Genomic DNA, 22,207 nt, shown 5'->3' with positions numbered 1-22,207 from the left:
GCCGAGCTTTTGACATCTAGGCTCAAGCAGTGGAACTTGTTGGATGAAAGTGTGCAAGTCGCAGATCAGAGGAAGCGTCACCAACCTTTTTCCAGCTTCTTCACCCGTCAAGATGGGCTCTGCTTCTGCCACAATGTGACCAGTCTGTTCGAGGCAATCGGAATCGCCTGTAACCAGAATGAGTGGCGCCTCTTCATTGACAGCTCATCCAGGAGCCTCAAAGCCGTGCTGCTCCATAATGGTAACAAGTACCCGTCTCTTCCCCTGGCTCACTTGGTGCACCTCAAAGAGGATTACAACAGCATCAAGACCTTGCTGGATGCCTTGAAGTATGATGAGTACGGCTGGGAGGTCATAGGAGACTTCAAAATGGTGGCATTCCTGATGGGTCTCCAAGGCGGTTTTACCAAGTTTCCCTGCTATCTTTGCCTTTGGGACAGCAGGGACACCAAGGCGCACTACCACAAGCGGGACTGGCCACAGCGGACCGAATTCTGTGTGGGGAGGAACAACGTCAAGTGGGAGCCACTGGTGGACCCCCGGAAGGTGCTGATGCCACCACTGCACATCAAATTGGGCCTTATGAAACAATTTGTCAGAGCTCTAGATAAGGAGTCGGCAGCCTTCAAGTACCTTCAAGACTTCTTCCCTAAGCTGTCTGAGGCAAAGGTCAAAGCCGGTGTCTTCGTCAGACCACAGATAAAGAAGATCCTGGAGTGCAATGAATTCCCCAAGAAGCTCACTAGTAAGGAGAAAGTGGCTTGGAACAGCTTTGACGCAGTGGTTCGGGGCTTCCTGGGCAATCACAAGGCCAAAAACTATGTGGAGCTGGTTGAGACTCTGGTGAAGAACTACGGCACAATGGGCTGTAGGATGTCCCTCAAAGTCCATATCCTTGATGCTCATCTTGATAAATTCAAGGAGAACATGGGAGCGTACTCGGAGGAGCAAGGCGAGCGCTTCCACCAGGATATACTGGACTTTGAACGTCGCTACCAAGGACAGTATAACGAGAACATGATGGGAGACTACATTTGGGGGCTGATTCGTGAAAGTGATTTACAGTATAATCGTAAATCTCGGAAAACTACTCGCTTCTAAATCTTTTGTAGTCATTTTTGTATTACTTTAGTATAAATACATGTTAATTTGGATTCATATGTTGTTTTTTTCTGACTTTATGTGAACGCAAAGATACAAATTCGCCTGTTTTCTCATTGGAAATAGGTAAATTTCAAAATATCACTGTCTTGGTCACAAAAGCAAAGTTTGTGGGGAATAATAGCCATTTTCTATACTTTTGAGGCATAAGCAATTAGGAAATAACACTTACTACCCAGGAACAAATTGTGTTACATAGTGTTATTAAAGGTACAGTAATTGTTATTAATACCTGTTTTATTATCCAAACAAATCTATTATGCAAACCAGTATCGGTCCCAATTAGTTTGGATAATTGACTCTCTACTAATATATATATACACACACACACAGTACCAGTCAAAAGTTTGAGTACACTTGCTGGAAACTAGGTTTTTCCATAAATGACAATGTTTTACGTTGTATACGTTTCTGTAAATACTTGAAAATGAAAACACATGTTACAATAAACAAAACAAAACATAAGGAGTATCAAAGCAATGTTCAAGAAAATTGAAAATTGTCTCTAAATTTTGGATTCTTCAAAATAGCCACCCTTTGCCTTAATAACAGCCTCACAAACACAAGGCATTCGGTTAACAAGTTTCATCAGGAAATCACCCGACATGTCTTCCCAGCTCTTCTGCAGCAATTCCCAGAGATGTAGGGCACTTGTGGGTAGCTTTGCTTTGACTCTTCTGTCCAGTTTGTCCCATACAAGTTCTATGGGATTGAGGTCTGGATACTGGGCAGGCCAGGTCATTAGATTGAGTTGTCCTTCACTTTCTTTCTTCTCCAGATTGTTCTTGCACAAGTTTGAGGTGTGTTTCGGGTCATTATCTTGCTGAAGAATGAAGGACTGCCCAACTAGCTGTAATCCTGATGGAATGGCATGCCTCTGAAGTGTGCTATGATAGCCATGCTGGTTGAGCTTTCCATGGACCCAAATATTTCAAATTTTGACTCATCAGTCCATAAGACCGACTTCTACTCCTCAAACGTCCAGTTTCTGTGTTTTTTGGTCCAGGCAAGTCTCTTCCTCTTATTCTGCACTCTTAACAATGGTTTCTTTGCAGCAATTCTTCAAGTGTTCGGTCCTCATGTGTGCCAGTTTCTTCAAATCGTTTGATGGTCTTGGCCACAGCAGTTACAGACACTTTTTACAGACACATTTGTCTTAAAGATTGACTTTCATTTCTTAAAGTAATTGCAGACTGTGTTTTTTCTTTGCTTAACTCAGCGTATTTTTCCATTTCTGCTCCCTTACATTCATTAATGACAAACTTGTACCTATGCTACCTATATTTATAGTAATCATGGACCCTCACCTGTTAACAATAATTGGTGACAAAAGGTTAATTAGGTAACATGCTAGTTAAAACAGAGAACATCTAACAAAGACACTTTTATACTTAGGCCAGTGTGTTATACACATTTCAGACTTTTAATTGGCTTGGGTTTCAGACTGAAATCCCCTTGCTTTGGGTGACCATTTCATTGAAATTGAAACGATTTACATTTTCATTTAAAAATGTAATTTTTTCATGCAATTCACTTATGATTATCAGCTTACATAAGTACGCGTGTCATACAATGAAATAGTAAGTGTTTATAGACAAGTTTATACAGTTAAAAGCATAGATAATCATGAAAAACCTGGTTTCAAGCAGGTGTACTCAAACTTTTGACTGGTACTGTATATCCCTGTGATAGTGCTAGAGAGAGAGATATTTTGGTTGGTATTAGGCCATCCTGCTTCTGTATCTGTTGTATGTATTTGCACACCATACCGGCTGCAGAATAAAAAGAGCTGTGTTAATATTTAGAAACTTTGCCTCCAGCAATACTAAAATGTGCATCAGAGAAAAACAGTTATTTTATTTGTTTGAACTGCTGAATCTCACCCCAGGGAGATGCTTTACTTGAAGTTTTACATCTTTCGTTCTCAACTTGTGACAAAGAGACGGATGAATAGCAAAGTCACTTTATAGCTTCACCTCTCAAATTATTTATCTGGTCTGTTACATGTTCAGCCTGCAGCTAATTGGACATGACATGGCAACTGCATTATGTTTTTTTCTTTTTATTGAATGCAAGCTCATCTCTCTTTTAATTAAAGAAGGTGCTGTGTTGATGGAATGCATTGTATAACAGTGAGTTAAAGTGAGGAAAAAGTCCAACCTTATTTTTTTCCCCAATAAAAGGACTCACTACAGCATCATCCTTTGACATTACCTGTGCTGAGTCACAATGGTGGTTGTTGGTAATACATTTCAGTTACCCATTCATAGGCTATTGCCACTAACTCAAACTTAGCTCTATTTCTTCTAGCAAATATCATCTTAAGTGTCATTATTGTATTGTGCTTTGTGGCAACTTGTCTATAGTAATTCTATGTGTCTCCTGTCTGCCATACCCTTGATATTAACAGTTGTATGTATATTATGATAATAAAAAATTAAAAAAACTTGCATTTGTTTGGAAGCATATAATCACTGGATCTTCTGCTGAAAACTCCAGCTGCTTCTTGTGAGCTTACAAGCAGGTGTTGGAGAATTGGAGCAAATCCTTACTGCTATTTTGCACCAGGCAGATACAGTATGTAAAAGCAAATAGATTCATTTAACAATGTAAACATCAAACAGTTGGCTCCTAAATCAGCCCAACCAGTTGAAACCTGCAAACCCCCAGCTCTGCCCAGTGCTGTTTATTGCTGGAATTTCTATCAGAGTCAGAGATCTTGTGCCTTTCCTTAAGCTTGAAAAGATATAACATTAATTCCTTAAGTTCCTTCAAGTCTATTCAAGAATAATCGAGTGGCCATTAGACCTCTTGTCCTTTTACATGTGTGTAGAGAGTTTGGTGCTCCAGACACCTAGCAATTTTGGGTCTAATGCTCCCAAGGGAAAGGTCAGGGCAGGCTCGCACAATGAATCAATTTGTTATCACTGTAAAGGGTTATAGTCTTAATTAAATGTTTTAGTCTGCTACTCGACAAACAATAGAAGTAGTAATAATGGGGACATGCTGTAGGGGGGGCACATGATTTACATACTGATTCTGCCTGATGATGTGTTATTAAACGAGAAGTCAACTAAGGTATAAAGCATCTTTAAACTAGAGCTGCAAATGTTAAAAACATGAAAGCTAATTATTAGAGCTGTGCAGTTTTTTACTTTGACTTAATTTTGTGGTTTATTGGACTGTTTTAGTCTGACTTGATGTTGCTTCATTTCCAACAGCCAAATCAGGAAAAAAAATATCCTGGTCATAAACTGAAGTAAATTGACTTTGCCAGGTTCCATCTGATCGGGAGACTCGTACTATTTCCAAAGTGCAGTAATCACAAAATACTGAGTGACTGAGTGAACTAGCAAGACCAGATGAGAATGGCTGTGCAACAGTGTGGAATTGATTTGGGCATATGAATCGTGATATTTGTATGGCTATACCTCCATTAAAATCCAAGCAAGTAAAAACAATATTTTTTGTTTTTAGATTGATTTCAGTCCTCAAAAAAAAAAAAGTACTGTCATCACAAAGATTATGAAATACGGTTAAAGTGATAGAGTATCTGTAACAGGAAGTATTGTGTGTGTGTGTGTGGCTCATCACTGAACAATACTGAAACAGACACAGAGCATTGGGTGCTGACACGCCACACAGGCGCTCATATTTAATAAACCCAAGTGCTGATACTAAGGTACCAGCAATGGTAGCTCTAGTGTCGCATTTAATAAACAAAACAAAACAAAACATTTAAAAATAAAAGTTTGCCACATAAATGACGAGCACTAGTTCCACTTAAAGGAACGTCCCACTCCGGGAACCTATTACTCTACGCAAACCCTCTCTGTGAACGGTTTGGGATCAACTTCCCCTAAACTAAACTTCTCACGGCGACTCCTGCCTCTTCACACGGCCTCAGCTAGGCATTTCCTTCACGAGCACCATCTTTCAGCTGAAGTTCCGTAGTAGTTAATCCTGCGGAGAGGACACTCTCCTGGGTTGTGGTTGTGTGCAGGAGTAGATGCTCCCGGAGTTAGTGTTGGCTCCATAGCTTCAGGTTGATACGAGTCTGCAACACAACATGAAACAAAACACAGCAATATTGAGCTCTGCAGTAGCCTGGAGCTGTAGCACAGGTGCTTTTTGAACTCTGCGGAAAGGTTTAATGTTTAATAATATTTTTTACATTGTTAGTAGGATTCAGAAAATAGGAAGGTTTACTTTAATCTGTGAAATCTTAAATGACTTTACTTTAAATTTTAAATAAATAAATAAAACAGGCAAATTCACTCACTGAGGTGAGATCGACTAGCTTGTTTTGTTTTCCAAAACTGTTCCTCTGAGAAAATGAAATTACAAATGCATATGACTGACTGACATACACATCAGAGATCAAAGAAACGTAAACTCTCTCAGTTAATCGTTCCATTTGGTCATCGTATAGTGCACTTTTATCACAGTGAATGGCAGAAGTGTCTGTGTCTCTTGAAACTTAATGCTGATTTTATTCAAGTTTCTATTTAGCTGAAGCAATCACCTGGGGGAGCATGCCTTACAGAGCAGATCTTCCCATCCTAAAATACAACTTGATAAACTATAAATGAGCGCATAAAACTAATATTGCCAAACAGAACTGGAATCCTTATTGTTTGCCTCTGCCATTTTGGTTATTGGATAAAAGAAACTTAGTACTTCAACATTGTTTACAGATGTCACTTGAAGGCACTCCCTATGGAGTGTGCTGCAATGTTAAATTCTGTTGGGTAATTTTTGGCAAATGTGTCACGCTTGACATAAAAACATGGCGTGCTGTACATTAGTGATTTCCCAAGTGTTTGGAACAGGTAGTAGTGTACTGAGAAAGAGCACTTCATCTGCTCGCACTATGTAGTTGTCTGGCAGTAGAGAAAGGCTTTTGCTAGAAATTGCTTTAGTCGGAGAAGAATCTATTTACAATATGGGCTTTAGGACATCTTTTAGAGAGTGCATCACAGATTAGAGATATTTTTGATTAATCTTTCATAAACATTTTTCAGTGTGGCAGATCAGTCCTAGCAAATGCATGCACGATGCCTACTTCATAAAGTCAGATGTCATCGCAGAGAGTATCGGGTGCTTTCAGAGGAAGAAAGGGGTGTATTTACAAGTTACAGTGCTGCTGTGATAGATGTATGAAACGTTCTACTGGAATCTGTGCTCATCAATACTGCAATTTGACATCTATTTAATCCATTTGCATATACTTTATATTGTAACTCAGATGGTCTTTTCCCTTTCTTCTGGTCCCCTGAAAACACTATGTTTAATTTTAATGATGAAGCAAATCAAAAGCAGGCATGATGTTGTTTTACATTATTCTCTTTGAAAACCAATTTTGTTCATACTTCAGAGATCTTCAGCAAAACCTGAGATGCATCCTCATGGTGTTCAGGTTGAATGCTAAATAACCTTGGCCTACAAAATCAACAAATCTCGGAACAGCTGGTGCCCTGCAAACTAGCACTTTAGGCATAAGTAATTCTAGCGGAAACTTAGTAAGATTATTTGACAAACAGTTTGCCAGTTTCTTCAACAGTGAACTTAGTTTTAGGTCACATTCAGTGAACTTTGGGGCAAGTTTGGCATAGGATTATAAAAAATCACGAATGCATATTGACGAGGAAGACTTTTTTGCACCGATTCTTTCTTACCACTGAAATTCTACTGTGATTAGTATGCCTTGATGTTATATAAAACCATGTATATTCGCACTCTTAATTTAGCAATCACATTTTTGTTTTGGTTTACTGTGCAATTTAAGCAGTAACTGTTCAACTGTATTCATCTTGTCTACTGGTACAAATGAGCCAAACAGAAGCGCAAGGCAACAGTTGTTCGCTGGTTATCGTTTCCTAGGTAACGACCGCAGCCTAGAGCTAGGGCGGTGAATCTAGCGCCCTGCTTTGGATTTGCTGTGTTCGCAATTTATTTACAGTGACAGTACATACACATACTGAATATGCAGTATGCGTATATATGTATAAATATATTATGTTTTATTACATGTTTGATTATTTGTTTTAGTTGTATTGCTATTTTATTTTATTGTGATGTGCTTTGAGATCTTGTGGTGAAAAAGCGCTATATACATTATTATTATTATTATTATTAAAATGTGGAAGGGCGGGGCCCTATCGTCCTCAGTACATGAGCCGCCACTGATCACATTCATGGTTTGGTGTTATCTCGACCCCCAGGTGATAAGGTGCAATTGTCCCATTAACAGAAAACGAGAGTGTGCTGGTCTGCAAGTATAATAGCAAAACATCCGCCTGCAGATGTAAATACATAGTGTGTCAGTCACATACTCAGAGACAGAATGTAGAATTCAGTAAAGTTAGAAAGTAAAAGAAAGAGATTGCAGAGTAAAAAAAAAATCAGTCACATTTAAGATACCTAGGGCTAATAACAAAGGCTCCAATTCATATTCATTTGAGCTGGGAACAAGCATTTCAGGAAGGTATACACTAATGCAATAAACTACAAGGGTGGAGCAGTTTTTTTTTTTCATCGATGCTAAATCAAAATTTACACACATGATTTTTGCTTGAATTAGATTTTCCTAAAACCCCTTTTTCCAAGCTAAAAGTTCATTGAATTTGGCACGTAGTAGGAAATAAGTAACAAGTATGTTCTAGTACAATAGTACTATTTAGTTTATTCTGAATTGCAGTGCTATTAGTTCCTAGGGTTTTTACTGTTCTGTTTTTTTCTACCAATTATGTACTGCTTAATACATTTTGATGTCTTTCTTTTCTTGCAATTCTCCAAATATTCCAGAATTACTAAACCAAACCCTTGGACACACTTTTACAATGCAGAGTCAAATGAAGACCTCAAACTCTTTCTTAATTCCCAAATCAAAGATACAGTATGGTATTGTTTTTTAAAAAAATTCTGAATATACCATAATTCTATTAAACATGCTATGTACCTGGGTGTATGTAGTTTACTTGGTTAAGAGTTACTGTGTCATTTAAATATAAAACAATGCTTGATCTGATGCTGTCTGTTGACAAGATGTCATTGTAAATGAGGCCTGGTCTCAATGGACCTCCTCTTGTATAAATATAAATAATAAATAAATATTGGAGAAATAATTCCCAGCACTAAATAATTCAAATGTGTAAAATCACTTAGTTTTTTCTACATTAATAACGAGAAGAATCTAATGCCCAGACAACACAGCACTGTAGTCTCTCATATGTTGAGCTCAGGTTCACCTGTGGACCAGGAAGGGCCAGTGAGAGGTCACTGCTGTCTAACAGCTGATCAGGAGGGTTTAGGCCCTTTAGCCCTGCGGTCATAGCTAACAGCTCGATGGAATAAAGTCCACACCAAATACTAAATCCTCACCATGACTGCCACTAATTGGATCATAATTCAGAGGTCTCAACAAAATGAGGTGACTAAAGGACAGAGGATTGAGAGAGTCGACAGAAGGCAGCCCTACTGAGATCACTGCAGTGAGGCTGGGGTATACTTCCATTGACAGGATTTTGAAGGAAGTGGGGGGGGGGGGGGATCTGTAGATTTAGGTTCATAGGTAGCATAATATTGAATTGCTGTGCTGTGACAGGCACAAAATGAATTCATTCTAACCTTCCACTGAAATGCCTGGCCAAGCTTAATTGAATTGAAAATGACTTTTGTGCTCCAAAACATTGGCCATGTTGCAATTTTTTCTTTAGAGATTTATCATCTGGTACTTTTTTTTTTTTTTTTTTTTTTTGTCCTTTAATATAAGGTTGACATATAGGTTTTGTATGTTGACCTCATTATTATCGGTTGTATGCAGATGCATTCTAGTGCAGGTCGTTCAGATTCTTTTTCATTGGGTCAGATTTACTTTAGTAACTGGAAGAAAACTATGCTGTATCTAGTCAGATGTGACCCATTACCACGTTTTCTGTCTGCTAAGTCAGTAATTCTCAAAGCCAATCTATTTTCTTTTCTTAATTTTCCACTCCTATGTATTTGTCCCTATGCCCCCAGGGATTCCAATGCTGAAGATAGTGTTTGAGGGCTACGAGCATCTTTCCTTAATCTCTGTCCCGTTGCTGATCTACCACCCCGCGCAGATTCTGCTGGGCAGCGTGCTGGTTCCAACGATAAAGGCTTGGATGGTCAAACGGCAAAAGGTAAAAGGAGCAAGTTGTGTAGATATACAATGTGTGAAAAAGTTGGATGAGTGAACATTTACAATCATCTGCAGAACACGTCAAAATGTAAACATTAAATCCGTTCAGCCAGTTGTGTGACGGTCGGATAGGAGACGTTCCACTGTATTTCAACAAAGAAGCAGTGAGTTTAGGGAAGTGGTGTTATAGAACACGCCTCTCCCTAAATAAAACAGCACCTGTTTTGAAATGTTTTTTTTTTTTCTCACAATTTTTCTGTACAGGCACTGAAGTTAACAAAGCTGCAACCTGTATAACAAGAAGCCCTGCTTTAGTCCTCCATGAGTGTGCAGGTGATGTAACACACAGGGGACCTTTTGCGTCGTCAACATCTGCTTTTCAAGTGCCTTAACAGATCCAGCTAGGAACACGGTCTGGGTTTTAAACCAGCAGGTTTGGTCCTGCAGAGGGTCTTTCTGCTGACCTTTCTTTTTTTATACATCTATATTTTTTTATATGTAAGTCAAGAGATAATGAAGAATAATCCAATGAGTTCATTCCATGGCGTCTGCCATCTGTTGAACTATTGAGACATTTGTAAAAAGGTGAAGGATTTCCTAATAACTTTTTGTGTGAATTTTGATCTGCTGCTTGATGTTATTTTATTAAAAAAAATCTTTTCGATTGACTGTAAAAATTATTCAGTATGACATTTGACCTACCATTAATACAGATTGGTAGGTTGACAAAATACATGTTACCTTTTATTGTACTTGAGGTAGGAAAACTCTAGATATTACTTAGATATTGTAAGCTGTTCACAGCTATTCCAAGCTACAGCATTAGGAGTATATTAAGAGTCTGGCCCACTTTCTTATTTATAAAAACTTGAGACATGACAGTGATTCAAGTACCAACTGAAGACATATTGCATATACCCACACTCTCAGTATGGAATGTGATGGGACAATGAAGTCTTTATATCATGGGAAATAGTTACAGGGTTGCTTAGAAGACGTTAAGGTGTATGGATGGTCTGCGGTAATGTCTTTGAACATGTACTGCGTCAAAATAGGTTAATGTGTTCTTGTCTCAATGCGTTCAAATGTCTTGCAAGTCTAAAAAAAAAAAACAGACTCCCATAAAACACACATTGCTCTATTTGCACCCTTGTTTTCACAAGGAAAAAACAACTGAAAATATTACATATCTAGCTAAAAGAAATAACAGTGATGTAGGCTACATAAGGTCCTTTTTAATTAATACATCTCATTGCTTATTTAAAGTTTTGGAGCATTACCCATTTGTTCTTCAATGCTTTGTAAATCCTCAGTGAATTTGCCCATTGTGATGATGTCTGTAAGATACTGCTACTTTATAAGCCAATGTGTGTTAATTGAAGGTCTTTATGCGAATATCTCTGTCTCAGTAGTTAGATAGTCTTTGAAACATGTAAGTGTCATTATCCTGCCTGCTTTTTTGTTTTTATTAACCTATGCAAATTAGAGTGCATGCTAATGAAGTCTCTAAGCACGCTACTCTGCTGTCCTGAACAATATGTCTCCCGCATAATTGCCACCAAGTACCTACAAAGCAAACATCTCAGCTGTGAGTGGCCATTGGTGCAATTTACTTGATCAAAATGTATTGTTGCAACAAGACATCTCTGACTGGCAAAAATCTTTTCATTGATTAGAACTGCATTTCAGAGGATAAGTGGGTATATTTCAGTCAGAGAAAGCCACAAACAGTATGTGTCCATTTCATGTCAACTGATCATTAAGACTTACCGAACTTCATATTCTGACTGAACCACCTTCTGGTATTATCAGCAAACTATGGAGCTTTGAACATACATCAGTCTAGGATGCTGGTATGTTGCTTTCTTAGTGACCATATTGATCCTGGGACAACTGCACTTACATAAACAGTGATTCATGCACCTTCACAGTTAATGGAGTAGTACAATTTACACAGAGTCTGTAATGGGGGTTCTAATCTGTGGACCACACAGTTTAGCAATCAAACTAAAGTCTTCAAGGAGTCCGTTCAATCACACAAAAACCAAATGTGCATTTTCACATCAGTGGTCACTTTGTTTCAGTTTGACTCTATTACTTTTAATCTTTGTGTGATGCCTTTCTTTACAACATCCACATTGAGTAGTTCCTTCTAGAGATATCAGTAATTGGGCATTCTCAATCAGAGATGATACTGAATCTCTTGCTGTTTGCGTGTTTTCCATAGGTGTCCCCTATTTGTAGACACAGTATAGAAGAGTTGCTATGCAGAATCAGGCATTAGTGACTGCTGATAAGTTTGACTCTAGGGTTACCAAGACTCATGACCAGAAGATAGGCAAGAAGAACAAATTACTTAAACGTGTTCATGTGTTGTTCATATCATGGTGTTTATGTCCATGCATTGAACTGTATTTTTAAAAAAGTAACACGCAAAAGTGGTCAAAGGACTAAGTACAATATTATAGCCACATTGTTTAAAATTTTTCATAGCAGTTCACGCTACTTATTGTATTACACACTCTCTTTCTCATTAATCAATTTTCGCAGTAGCCAAATAGGTACTTGTAGCCCTAGTCATGAGGGTTTCTGACAGCCTACAAATGACTTCTGATAGGTGTAAAAAGAAACCGACAGAGTTGGTTTCTAATGGTTTTTCTTGAGCAGCTGTTTTGGCGTGAGCGGTTTCCACAGGGGAGCCTGGTTCTGTTGTGGTTGTTCCCAAGTGAGTGGGTTATTCTGCCTTGTAGAGAAGGCTATTGGAACTTGCCTTTACATTAGTAACATTTTCCAATCAATTGGGAAGGTCTTTGGCTTTTTGCTTTTTTCATGCAATACATTTCAGGGACAAGAACCTTGTTTGATTTGCATTTAAACTAATAAGGGTTATCTACAGTAAAGGTCATTATTACTACAATATAAAAATACAAGTTTGCTGTTTTACTACATACACTCATTTGTTAAAAACAAATGTAATGTAAATGTTTTAGAACATTGTATGAAAAGAAACAAACTGCTTGTTTCACCTCTATTTGGATTGTTATATATTTATTTTGAATATACAAAACCATTGCTTCCCTGTAACGGACAATTTAAGAATGATTAATATCTTACAATTAAATCTTCCTAAATAATTCCTAATTATAAGACTGAACCCTGGTTCCCTGTGTTAATTGTCTCATAGGATGTTCAGTATTCAATGAGAATGCAGCTATTCTAGACTGCAGCCATGTCTTATCTGTAACAATTACTTACGGTTCAAGAGTGCCCTTGTTAGATTGCTCAAATGACCTGCCCTCCTCCTTTCAGTGAATAACAGGCAACTATTGAACCAGGCAGGATAAACATTCTCTGTTCTCATTTGTTAAAATAATAACGGGGCTTGTGTCATCCATTGTAAAGAGAGTAAAAATAGCTCGGGATCTCAGGACTGTAAACAGTGCAATCTGCAGTCTTGCAGTTCATGAATACTCTGAAGACCTGAAACCTTTTACTTGTATTTATTTTTGTGTTGTTATTCTCGGTCTAAGCAGGGTCTCATGTTGAGGTTAAATACTGTGTAACAATCATGGCCAATGCAGCCTTAAAAAGAAAACAATCTGGGTATTCTATTCAGTGTTCTAAAAATGTGGAAAATACATTCATGACTGTTTGCATGCTCCATTTTTGAATGGCTGTATTTTAGCATCCTCAATATAATACACATGTCTGCAGACCCTAACTGTTTCCTATTCCAGCAATGTGTTTGTATGGTTTTGTAGTTACATTTGGATTGTATTCCTTTTTAATTGAAGTGTGTGTATATAGAGCGCATGTTAAACTGTTTTGCTGTTAAAGTGCTTTTATCTGCACTATATACAGAAAATAACGTACACTACAGAAATAAATGCAGTAAAAAGAAATGGTCCATTTTTCAGTTGATTTGTGCCACCAAAGGACCAGTAAAAAAATAAACATTTCTTTATGTTAACGAGAACGCTAATGTCAAAAAAAAACCCCAAACTACTTCTCATTGAATTGAAAGGCTTTTATTTCCACTTGGTTATAACTTTTCTCAAACAGCATAGCGCCGGTTTTCCACAGTAATGGCAGCTACCGGAAATTGTTACTTTTCTATTGATCCCAGTTGAGGTCCAAAGCTGTATTTTACAGAATTGTTTACACCTTAATATGTGTTTCTGAGTTTTACAGCTTTAAAGGAAAAAATAGGCTTGCTGTTTCTTCCCTGATATTGAACTTTTCTCGAGTGCCATCCAAAGTTATTTGTTTTGTGAAATGCCAAATAGTTTCTGTTTATATTTACTTTCCTGGTTTTATTGTTTTTCATTTTGCTGCAAAAGATTATTACTGTTGTATTTAATTATTGTTATTTTTATATATTTTTTATTATTACTTTGTTCACTGATACACCTGTTCAATAAATTACTTAAATGGTTGCGAATGATAGGAAAGTGGTTATGTTTTTCTGTTTCATTTTGTTGTTTATATGATTCATTCATTCTCTGTAATTTCTATTTCCATTAATACATTTGTATGCATTTAACTTGATTTATATATATATATATATATATATTTATATATATATATATATATACACACACACACACACACACACACACACTCACACACACACACTCACACTCACTGTTGTGCAAAAGTCTCAGACATGTTGCATTTTTCTACTATGATGCATTATGAGCATCAGTTTTGCTCAAAGCCTCCAATAATGTTTACTACTATTATAACAACCTTGACTTATAAGAACAACATTGAAGCATAATGAGCAAGTACAGAGAAGCATTATCTGTAATTAACAAACTTAGGGCTGTGTAATGGATGACCCCTACTGGCCGAATAGGCACATTGTATGTGTTCATAAAAGACATGACTTCAGTCCTGGGTTTGTCAATTTCTCTTTGAATTTAATGCATTTGTGATGTCATTCTCCATATAGCTAATGTTGTAATAATCTACTGTTCCTTTCTATTTAAATCTTTAGGCATCATGGTATCTAATCTATTTATCCATATATCTTCTCTTATTCTTCTATACTGGACATTATCTGTTTTTATTTTCCAGTGCCTCTTTACATGCTTCTAAAGTTTCATGTCGGTGCCACCTTCAACCCCCTTTTTTTAAACTAAATATAAATATAGCGACCTCCTTGCAAGCTGTTGCAAAATAGGTTTTTAAGAGCCCTTGCTTTTTATTTTAATTTATTAGTGCTGCTGTAGAACTTTTCAAAAAAGATTCCTGTCAGTGTCCCCCCCAACTTATTGCAATAGTCAAACTGGAGAAGTCATGGTGATTGCATTGAACTATCGTTGTCTATGCATTCAAGCACTCCAGTCTTGAAAACATATGTGTCACTCCTATGACAAACTATTACAATAAAGCAACTAACCAAATGTAAAATGTTACATACTTGCTGGGTTTTTGTTCCACGTCTATATAAAATAAACTTAAAAATCCCAAAGAGTTATATGCCCAAAATGATTAAATCATAGTAAAACATTAAAAAAAAAAAAAAAAAAAACACAGTATGGGGATAGACATTTATAATCACATTTGTGAAGTTACAACAGTAGGTGGTAGATGGCGCCAACCACATGTTTTCTTTGCTTTGTCTGGAATATTGACAAATTGTGTAAGACTGACCTCCTGTGGACACCAGCAGAATGACAATCACATAATGCTATTCCTAGCTCAAAATATAATGTGAACGATTCACATACATTCCATAAAAAATTGAAGACAAAAAAAAACCCCATCAAACTAAGAACAAGGCAAATGAAGGAATAAAAATAGGTTCAAAAGAAAAAAGAACTGCATTGCTGTAAAATTGAATTTTATAGGGAACTGGGGATTGTTGACTGCAAAATAAATAACTGGATGCGCTACAGCACCAAATATATGGCAACAATAATAATTACTGTTACAGCTTGTTGTCTGATAAATACAAGTATAGTATAAGGCAAGTCTCACATTTATATACATGTAAGCCGCTAGTAAATAGTAGATTAACTAAAAAATACATTTGGAGGGACAGAGTTTCAGCAAATTTCTTTTGACAAAGACAGCCAAATGGTTAGGGTTAATCTATGCACTAATGCACTAAGAATAAGCTGCATTTATACATCAATTTGTTTTGGATGTATAAATCCTAGATGTAATAAACCTAGTGTCATTTCCCAGGGGGGGTGATCACATTGTATTCAGCCTGGACCAGGTCAAAGCTGTTTTCACGTATCTTGCGTACTTGCACCAGTTCTCCACTCTCTTGGACGTGAATAATGTTGCTGTCCTGCTTGCTGAAGGACATATAGAATATTAGTAACTTAATTTATGGTATAACTGGCCAAAAATGTGAGGAAATTTGTTGAAATCGCCATATCAAGAAACAAGAAAAGAAACAAATCTATAGCAGAAGACTATACCAAAAGGATTCAATAGAAAACAAAAATATCTGGCTGAATTTCAATCTGGGTTTCTCTACAAATTGCATTTTAGTGGAGGGATCTTGTCCCTCAGGTTGAAACACTGGGGGGGGGGGGGGGGGGCAGCACCTACCAGGAGAGGGAGTTAGTCACAGAACCGAAGTCGGTCAGGAAAAAACACACACTGCAGCAATGGCACATGGTGGTTTCAGGAACAACTACAGTAACCAATTGTAACGACACACAAACATGCCTATACATTTAAGTCTTGTGACTACTTTAGAGTTTGACTTTAAATCTCAAAGAGGAATCTAATTTAAATGGACAAAGTAACTCTAGAGAAGACAATCATAATGTCATTTTAACGACCTCCTGCCTTTTGGACTTCCCACACCAAAAGCACTAGCCAGGACAATATTAGTTACTTCAACCAGCCTTTAATTATCACATTTGTTTTGCTCCAAAATCCAGATTAATGACATAAACTTCAAGCATTATTAAACTGACTGTCTAACTGACAAGGGTACAGACCAGACTTTCCAGCTTCAAAAAAAAAACACCATTTAGGAACAATAAATGTGAAGGAATATGAAAAGGCAAGTAGTCTGTAGTACAGGTTACCTACAGTGCCTTGCATAAATATTTAGACCTTTCCTATGGTGTCCCATATCGTGAAATTACAAAATGATGCATACACATTTTTTTAAACTTATTCAAAATTGGAATGCTCAAACTGAAGACTTCTAAGGGTAAGATAAGTTACAGTAAGTGTCAGCAAAAACTAAAGAGAAAAAACTGAAATATGTTGATTGCATAAGTATTCAGACCCGTCAACTCAATATTTGGTGGAAGCACCTTTGGCATCAATTACAGCAGCAAGTCTTTTTGGGCACGTCTCTACCAATTTTGCACACCGGCTTGGTACAATTTGTGTCCATTCTTCTTGGCAGATTTGCTCAAGCTCTCTCAAGTTGCTTGGGGATCGCTTATGGACAGCAGTTTTCAAGTCTTTCCACAGATTCTCAATAGGATTCAAGTCAGGACTTTGACTGGGCCACTCAAGCACATTCGCTTTCTTATTCTTAAGCCAGTCCAGTGTAGCTTTGGCCTTGTGCTTTGGATCATTGTCCTGCTGAAAGGTAAATTTTTGCCCCAGTTTTAAGTCTTTAGCAGACCGAAACAGGTTTTCCACTAGTATTTGCCTGCACTTTGCTCCGTCCATTTTTCCTTCAATGCTAACATGTTTTCCAGTCCCTGCTGAGGAGAAGCATCCCCATAGCATGATGCTGCCACCACCATACTTAACTGTAGGGATGGTGTTGACTGGGAGATGTGCTGTGTTGGGTCTGCGCCAAATGTAACACTTGGCATTTAGACCAAAAAGTTCCAATTGGGTCTATTCTGACCATAACACCTTTTGCAGGATCACTCAGGTGCTTTGTTGCAAACTCCATGCGGACTTTGAGATGGCTTATTTTTAGTAATGGCTTCCTTCTTGCTACCCTGCCATACAGGCTACTTTTGTGAAGGTTTCTGGATATTGCTGACTGATACGCATTTTCTCCCATCTCAGCCATTGAACTCTGTAGCTCTTTCAAAGTTGTCGTTGGCCTCACAGTGACATCCATCACCAGTTTCCTCCTTGCCAGGCTGCTCAGTTTGGAGGGACTGCCTGATCTAGGCAGTGTCTGGGTGGTACAATGCACCTTCCATTTCTTGATTGATTAGACTGTGCTCACAAGGATATTCAGAGACTTCAATATTTTTTTGTACCCTTCTCCTGATCTGTGCTTTTCAATGACTTTATCCCTGACTTGCTTTGAAAGCTCCTTGGCCTTCATGGTTGAGTCTTTGCTTGAAATTCATTACCTGACCAAGGAACCTCACAGAGACAGGTGTTTTTATTCTGAAATCATGAGAACCACTAATAATGCACACAGGTAGTGGCCATTCAACCAATTGGGTGGCTTGTTAAGATCATTTTGTGCACCTGAATTAATTTAGGTTTGCCACAGCAAAGGGTTTGAATACTTATGCAATCATGACTTTTCCATTTTTATTTCATATCAATTATCTATTTACTTTTTTCTTTTTGTTTTTGCTTTTGCTTTGACTGTGTGGAGTAGGTTGTGTATGTAACACATATTAATTCCTACTTCAAGTGTTAAAGCAACAAAATGTGAAAACTGAGAGGGTTTGATTACTTTTGCAAGACATTGTATTTGGTTATGGTTGCAATTCACTGTAGTTGCTGTTAACAAATGATCCCAAAGGACCCTGAGCTGTCAGCTGTTACATTAGGCTGAAGAATGCTAAGGCATTTTACTTGGAGAAGTTTGTGTGTACAGGCACATTCACCAAGCAGTAAATTAGTAAGTCATACGACTTAAATTTAACAGTGGAACAAGAAAAGCAAAGGGAATTTGTAACATCTTTCTCTTTAAGTAATCTCCTGAATTTATACCTGTTCCAAAGCTCTTAACTAGGTAGGTGTCTGCTTTGATATAGACTCGCCACTATTAAAGGTCTCCTGTAGTACAGGCTTTGCTTGGATGGTGATTGTGGTGCTCTTATACCGTACCTGTGAGTTACAAAGGGATGTTCATGAGCTGTTTTCGAAGCTGGTGGATAAGGGAATGATTTGTCATTGTGTGAATATCACAGGTTTTGGAAGCTTGGTAGCCCTCTTCCTAAGACCCACTGATGTAAGTCACTGCTGAAATGGAATCAAAATGCTAAAGCACTGTAGCTATTCCCACTGAGTGTTAAACAACACAAGAGTATTCAAAAGGGCTGTGTCTGGTTCTGCCAATCTGTGAAATCTTTAAAATAGTATATGTGGTGGATGGGAGTCAACATGCCCAGCCAAGGAGTAGAAGAAACACAAAACACTTTGAATTGTTCAATTAATTCATCCTGTGTATCTATGCAGAAAAACAGTATACACAGTCACACTGGGCTGCACAGTCATTATGGGCTGGGTTTTTTACTTAAGTTAAACTGAAAATGTCCCTGTAATTAAAGAACAGGTAGTACTGTGTTATTTTTGTACAGTCCCTGTACCTCCCAAACAGTATGAAAATGAATGTAATTTAGGAGCAAAAGGAAGAATTTTGTATGATACATGTACAATTACACTGTTAAACCTTACAGTTAGCTAAACCATGCATTATTATATCAGTACAGAGAAAAAATTGCTGATTGACACATCATTCAAGGCAAAAAAGTACAGTAGTCACAGATGGCATTTAAATCGATCAAGTTCTATTCTAGTACTGAGATGTTTCTCTTTTGTTCAGTCTAGCTACCTTGCTTGCAGGCCTATGTGGTTTTCCCAAAGTGTACTTCAATTGACTAATATATATATACAATCTTTTAAAAAATACATTAGACAAGTTAGTGTTTATTTGCCTTTGACATTTCAGCATTAAGTCAAATCAGTAAACTGATATTTTATGTTTGGGGTTCAGATTGTGCTCATTAATTTACTAAATTAATTAATACTAAGTAATTTACTGGCAGTTTGACTGTCCACTTGTTTGCTATTGATCAATATCAGTTAGTTTCATTTGCAAATGTCAGTGTTGACCTGGGCTGAACACATCAGGGAAAAAATACGCAAGTCTTATTAATAACATGAGACTAGCCGTTAGTTCAAAAGAGGAGATATGAATCAATCCCTTCTGTGTAGCCTCCTCATGCTCATAGCTGTAGGCAATTAATTTGTATTGTACACTTGACAGCATGTACATCTTGTTACCTTGAAATGCTGCAGTGTGAATGTGCCTTAAAGGTAAGAAGCAGGACATGTGTCTTTTGTAGAGCAGGGTACTGAACATCTTGGATGCATCATGCAGGGTGCACTAGACAGCACACATGCCTCCAGCCACAATGTGACATGTAGGTGTTTAGCTCAAGGCATCAGGCATCTGTAAAGGATTTAAAGGTGGTCAAGTTTTTCAACTATTGGTTTGGCAACTAGCCCAGTTTGGGGATCAATCCCACAGACACAAATTAAGGGGGCATGAAATGGGCGCCAGTATATGAGTCCTGGTACGCCCACATACGTTTTTACACATCTTGTAGTGATTATTATCTGGCACAACAGTGCTATGTGAGAAACGTATCAAAGAGGTTTTGCTCATGATGCATTACACATGTTACCAAGTAGGGTTTTTAAATAATTGAAATCAAAAGGCATTATGACAATGTACGCATTCTATGAACCCAATAGGAAATAATATGCACAGCATATATCTTGAAGAGATGAAGGATTAAGAATAAAAGTGTATATCCAAACGCCCTATTACACAAGCTGCCCTTACTTGCAGGCGTGGAATAATGCTAACAGGAACACAGTGCTCACATTTGCAAAAAGCACTAATGCAATGAAACAATTTTAATATCAAACCCATCTTTTCACGTCTGAATCTCTGTCTTAAAAAGGGCTCAGTTTAAAGCTGAAAGCATGTCTCCGGGCATTGTAGAAACAAAGCCAGTCTGTGTTGCTACACAGTAGTACCTACCTTTCCTATGGCTGGTATTCAGGAGGTTCTCCTGCTAGCTGTGTTTGAGGGGAGTCCTCCTCTCTCTCTGGAATCAGTGAAGATTCCTGGGTTCTGTTGTTGAAAGGGCCAGGGGGGTCTCTCTGGCAAATCAGAGGAGCTCCTGAGGTGTATTTTCCAGTTTCCTCTGTCTCTAAGTCTTGGGTTGGTTGTTTGGTTAATATTGGTCTAGATTTGAGGTATTGAACAGTTTTGTGTGTCACAGGAGCATAAGCTGAAAAAAACAGAAACAAAGGGTGTTACAAAAATTATAAACAGCTCAAATAATTGAACAATTCTGCTTTAAATATTTTAAAAATATATCTCCCTGTTGCAAGTCTGTTTCAGACACACTGGCAGATCTTACAGACTTGAATAGTCTGGGCTGACAGTGGGGGCTTGGTTGGCAGGTGCTTCTGTATCCAATATTGCACCCACGTTTTTCAAGGAACAGCATGAAGAGATGATTCCTTCAATAGGAGCTTTCTGGAGAACAAACATTTCTGCAGGTTTCCAACCCCCAATGTCCTAGAAGGTAATGGTTACATATCCAATGTAGCATCTGCTTTGTAATATATACAGTGCCTTGAAAAAGTATTCAGCCCCCATCCCTTTTTTCACATTTAAGAGTCTCACATTCAGAATTTGAAGTAGATTAAATTAGGATTTTTTCCCACTGATCTACAAAGCCTTGAACACCATGTCAAATCAAAAGAAAAATTCCAAAAGGTTTCAACAATTTACTAAAAATAAAAAACGGAAATTGTCAGATTACAAAAGTATTCATACCCTTTGTAATTGCAAGCCTAAATTTGCTCAGGTGCAATATATTACCTCAACAAGTCACATAATTTGTTGATGGACATTATCCATCATGAGAGCTAGTCCCTCCATTTCTCAGAGGTGAATTCTGTAGTTCAAAAACTGTTAGTTTTGGGGGAACATGAAGTGCAGTGACATTATCTGCACAGATTAATCAAATTATTAGTCTATTTCAAGGGGTAACTGCCCTTTCCTTCTTCTAATAAATGCCCTGTGAGGTGGAGCAGTCCAACATTTTACATGCTGGAGGTTAGAGCTTGGAGCTTGGAACTTTTTTGGAGGCCAGGTATTATAACTATGTCACTAATCAGAACCAGTTTCAGTCAACAAGATGGCACAGCATGTATTAAGTTCTAACTGGGGGAGGGTTCCCGAGTGGCTCATCCAATTAAAGTGCTGCCGCTGGGAGCGCAGGATGAGTCGCACAGCTTGTGCAAAGAGGCTGAGCTTTGCTGGGCACTCCGAAGGGGCAGGGCTCAAAGTTGGCCAAAATCCTTAGCAGCATCTAGCTCCTAGGGGCCAAGTAAATACTCTTAGTTAAAACATCTCAGTGACTTCAGTTTTCCCCCCATTGTTTAAAATCTAAAATTTTTATTAAGCAAGCTACTTGATATCAGTAGCTCATCACAGCAGACTTTGAATAAACGTTATGAACACACTGAAGTACTGAATATTATCAATTATATTATTGTTGCGAATACATTTTACGATGTAATAGTAGTAAACACAGTTTCTGATACTTCTATCCTATAACATGTAGTCAAAGTGAAACCGTTCACAAACCAAGACCTTATTTTGTGTACAAGGTACCAGCTCTGTGTAAATTAAGAATATTTTTCTTAGTACCTATATATTGAGTTGCTTACGGCGCTGCTGGGATACTGAACAAATGGCTACCAAACCACGCATGGAATATTGAGGTAAATGTTTGCATTCATTAACAACAAAAATTATTGCTTCATAAAATCAGGGAAGAAAAAAATAAAATAAAATAAGCGAAAGCAGGTTTTATTTCGTATCTGACCTGCCCACTCCCACAGTCGCCCTTGGCGACACACAGTTCGCAAACTTGAGTC

The 22,207-nt window shown here is 37.8% G+C and overlaps 1 protein-coding gene across 2 annotated transcripts in view; it reads left to right on the top strand.

Moving 5' to 3' along the window:
• LOC121321266 (sodium/bile acid cotransporter 7-A) overlaps window positions 1–13,655 on the top strand; it is a 105,406-nt gene extending 91,751 nt beyond the window's left edge. The window contains exons 11-12 of one of the 2 annotated variants that reach the window (XM_041260170.1): window positions 9,184–9,329; window positions 9,593–13,655. In XM_041260170.1, the coding sequence (XP_041116104.1) occupies window positions 9,184–9,329; window positions 9,593–9,625 (179 nt within the window). In that variant the 3' untranslated portion in view covers window positions 9,626–13,655. Of the gene's footprint in view, window positions 1–1,939; window positions 2,005–9,183; window positions 9,330–9,592 lie in introns of those variants that run through there. The other variant, XM_041260176.1, reaches the window with a different exon arrangement.
• Window positions 13,656–22,207: the final 8,552 nt, after the last annotated feature.

This window comes from Polyodon spathula, chromosome 1 (assembly GCF_017654505.1).
Source record: "Polyodon spathula isolate WHYD16114869_AA chromosome 1, ASM1765450v1, whole genome shotgun sequence".
In the NCBI taxonomy this organism is placed as follows: Eukaryota; Metazoa; Chordata; class Actinopteri; order Acipenseriformes; family Polyodontidae; genus Polyodon; species Polyodon spathula.
This window is presented reverse-complemented; position numbering and strand designations above follow the sequence as displayed.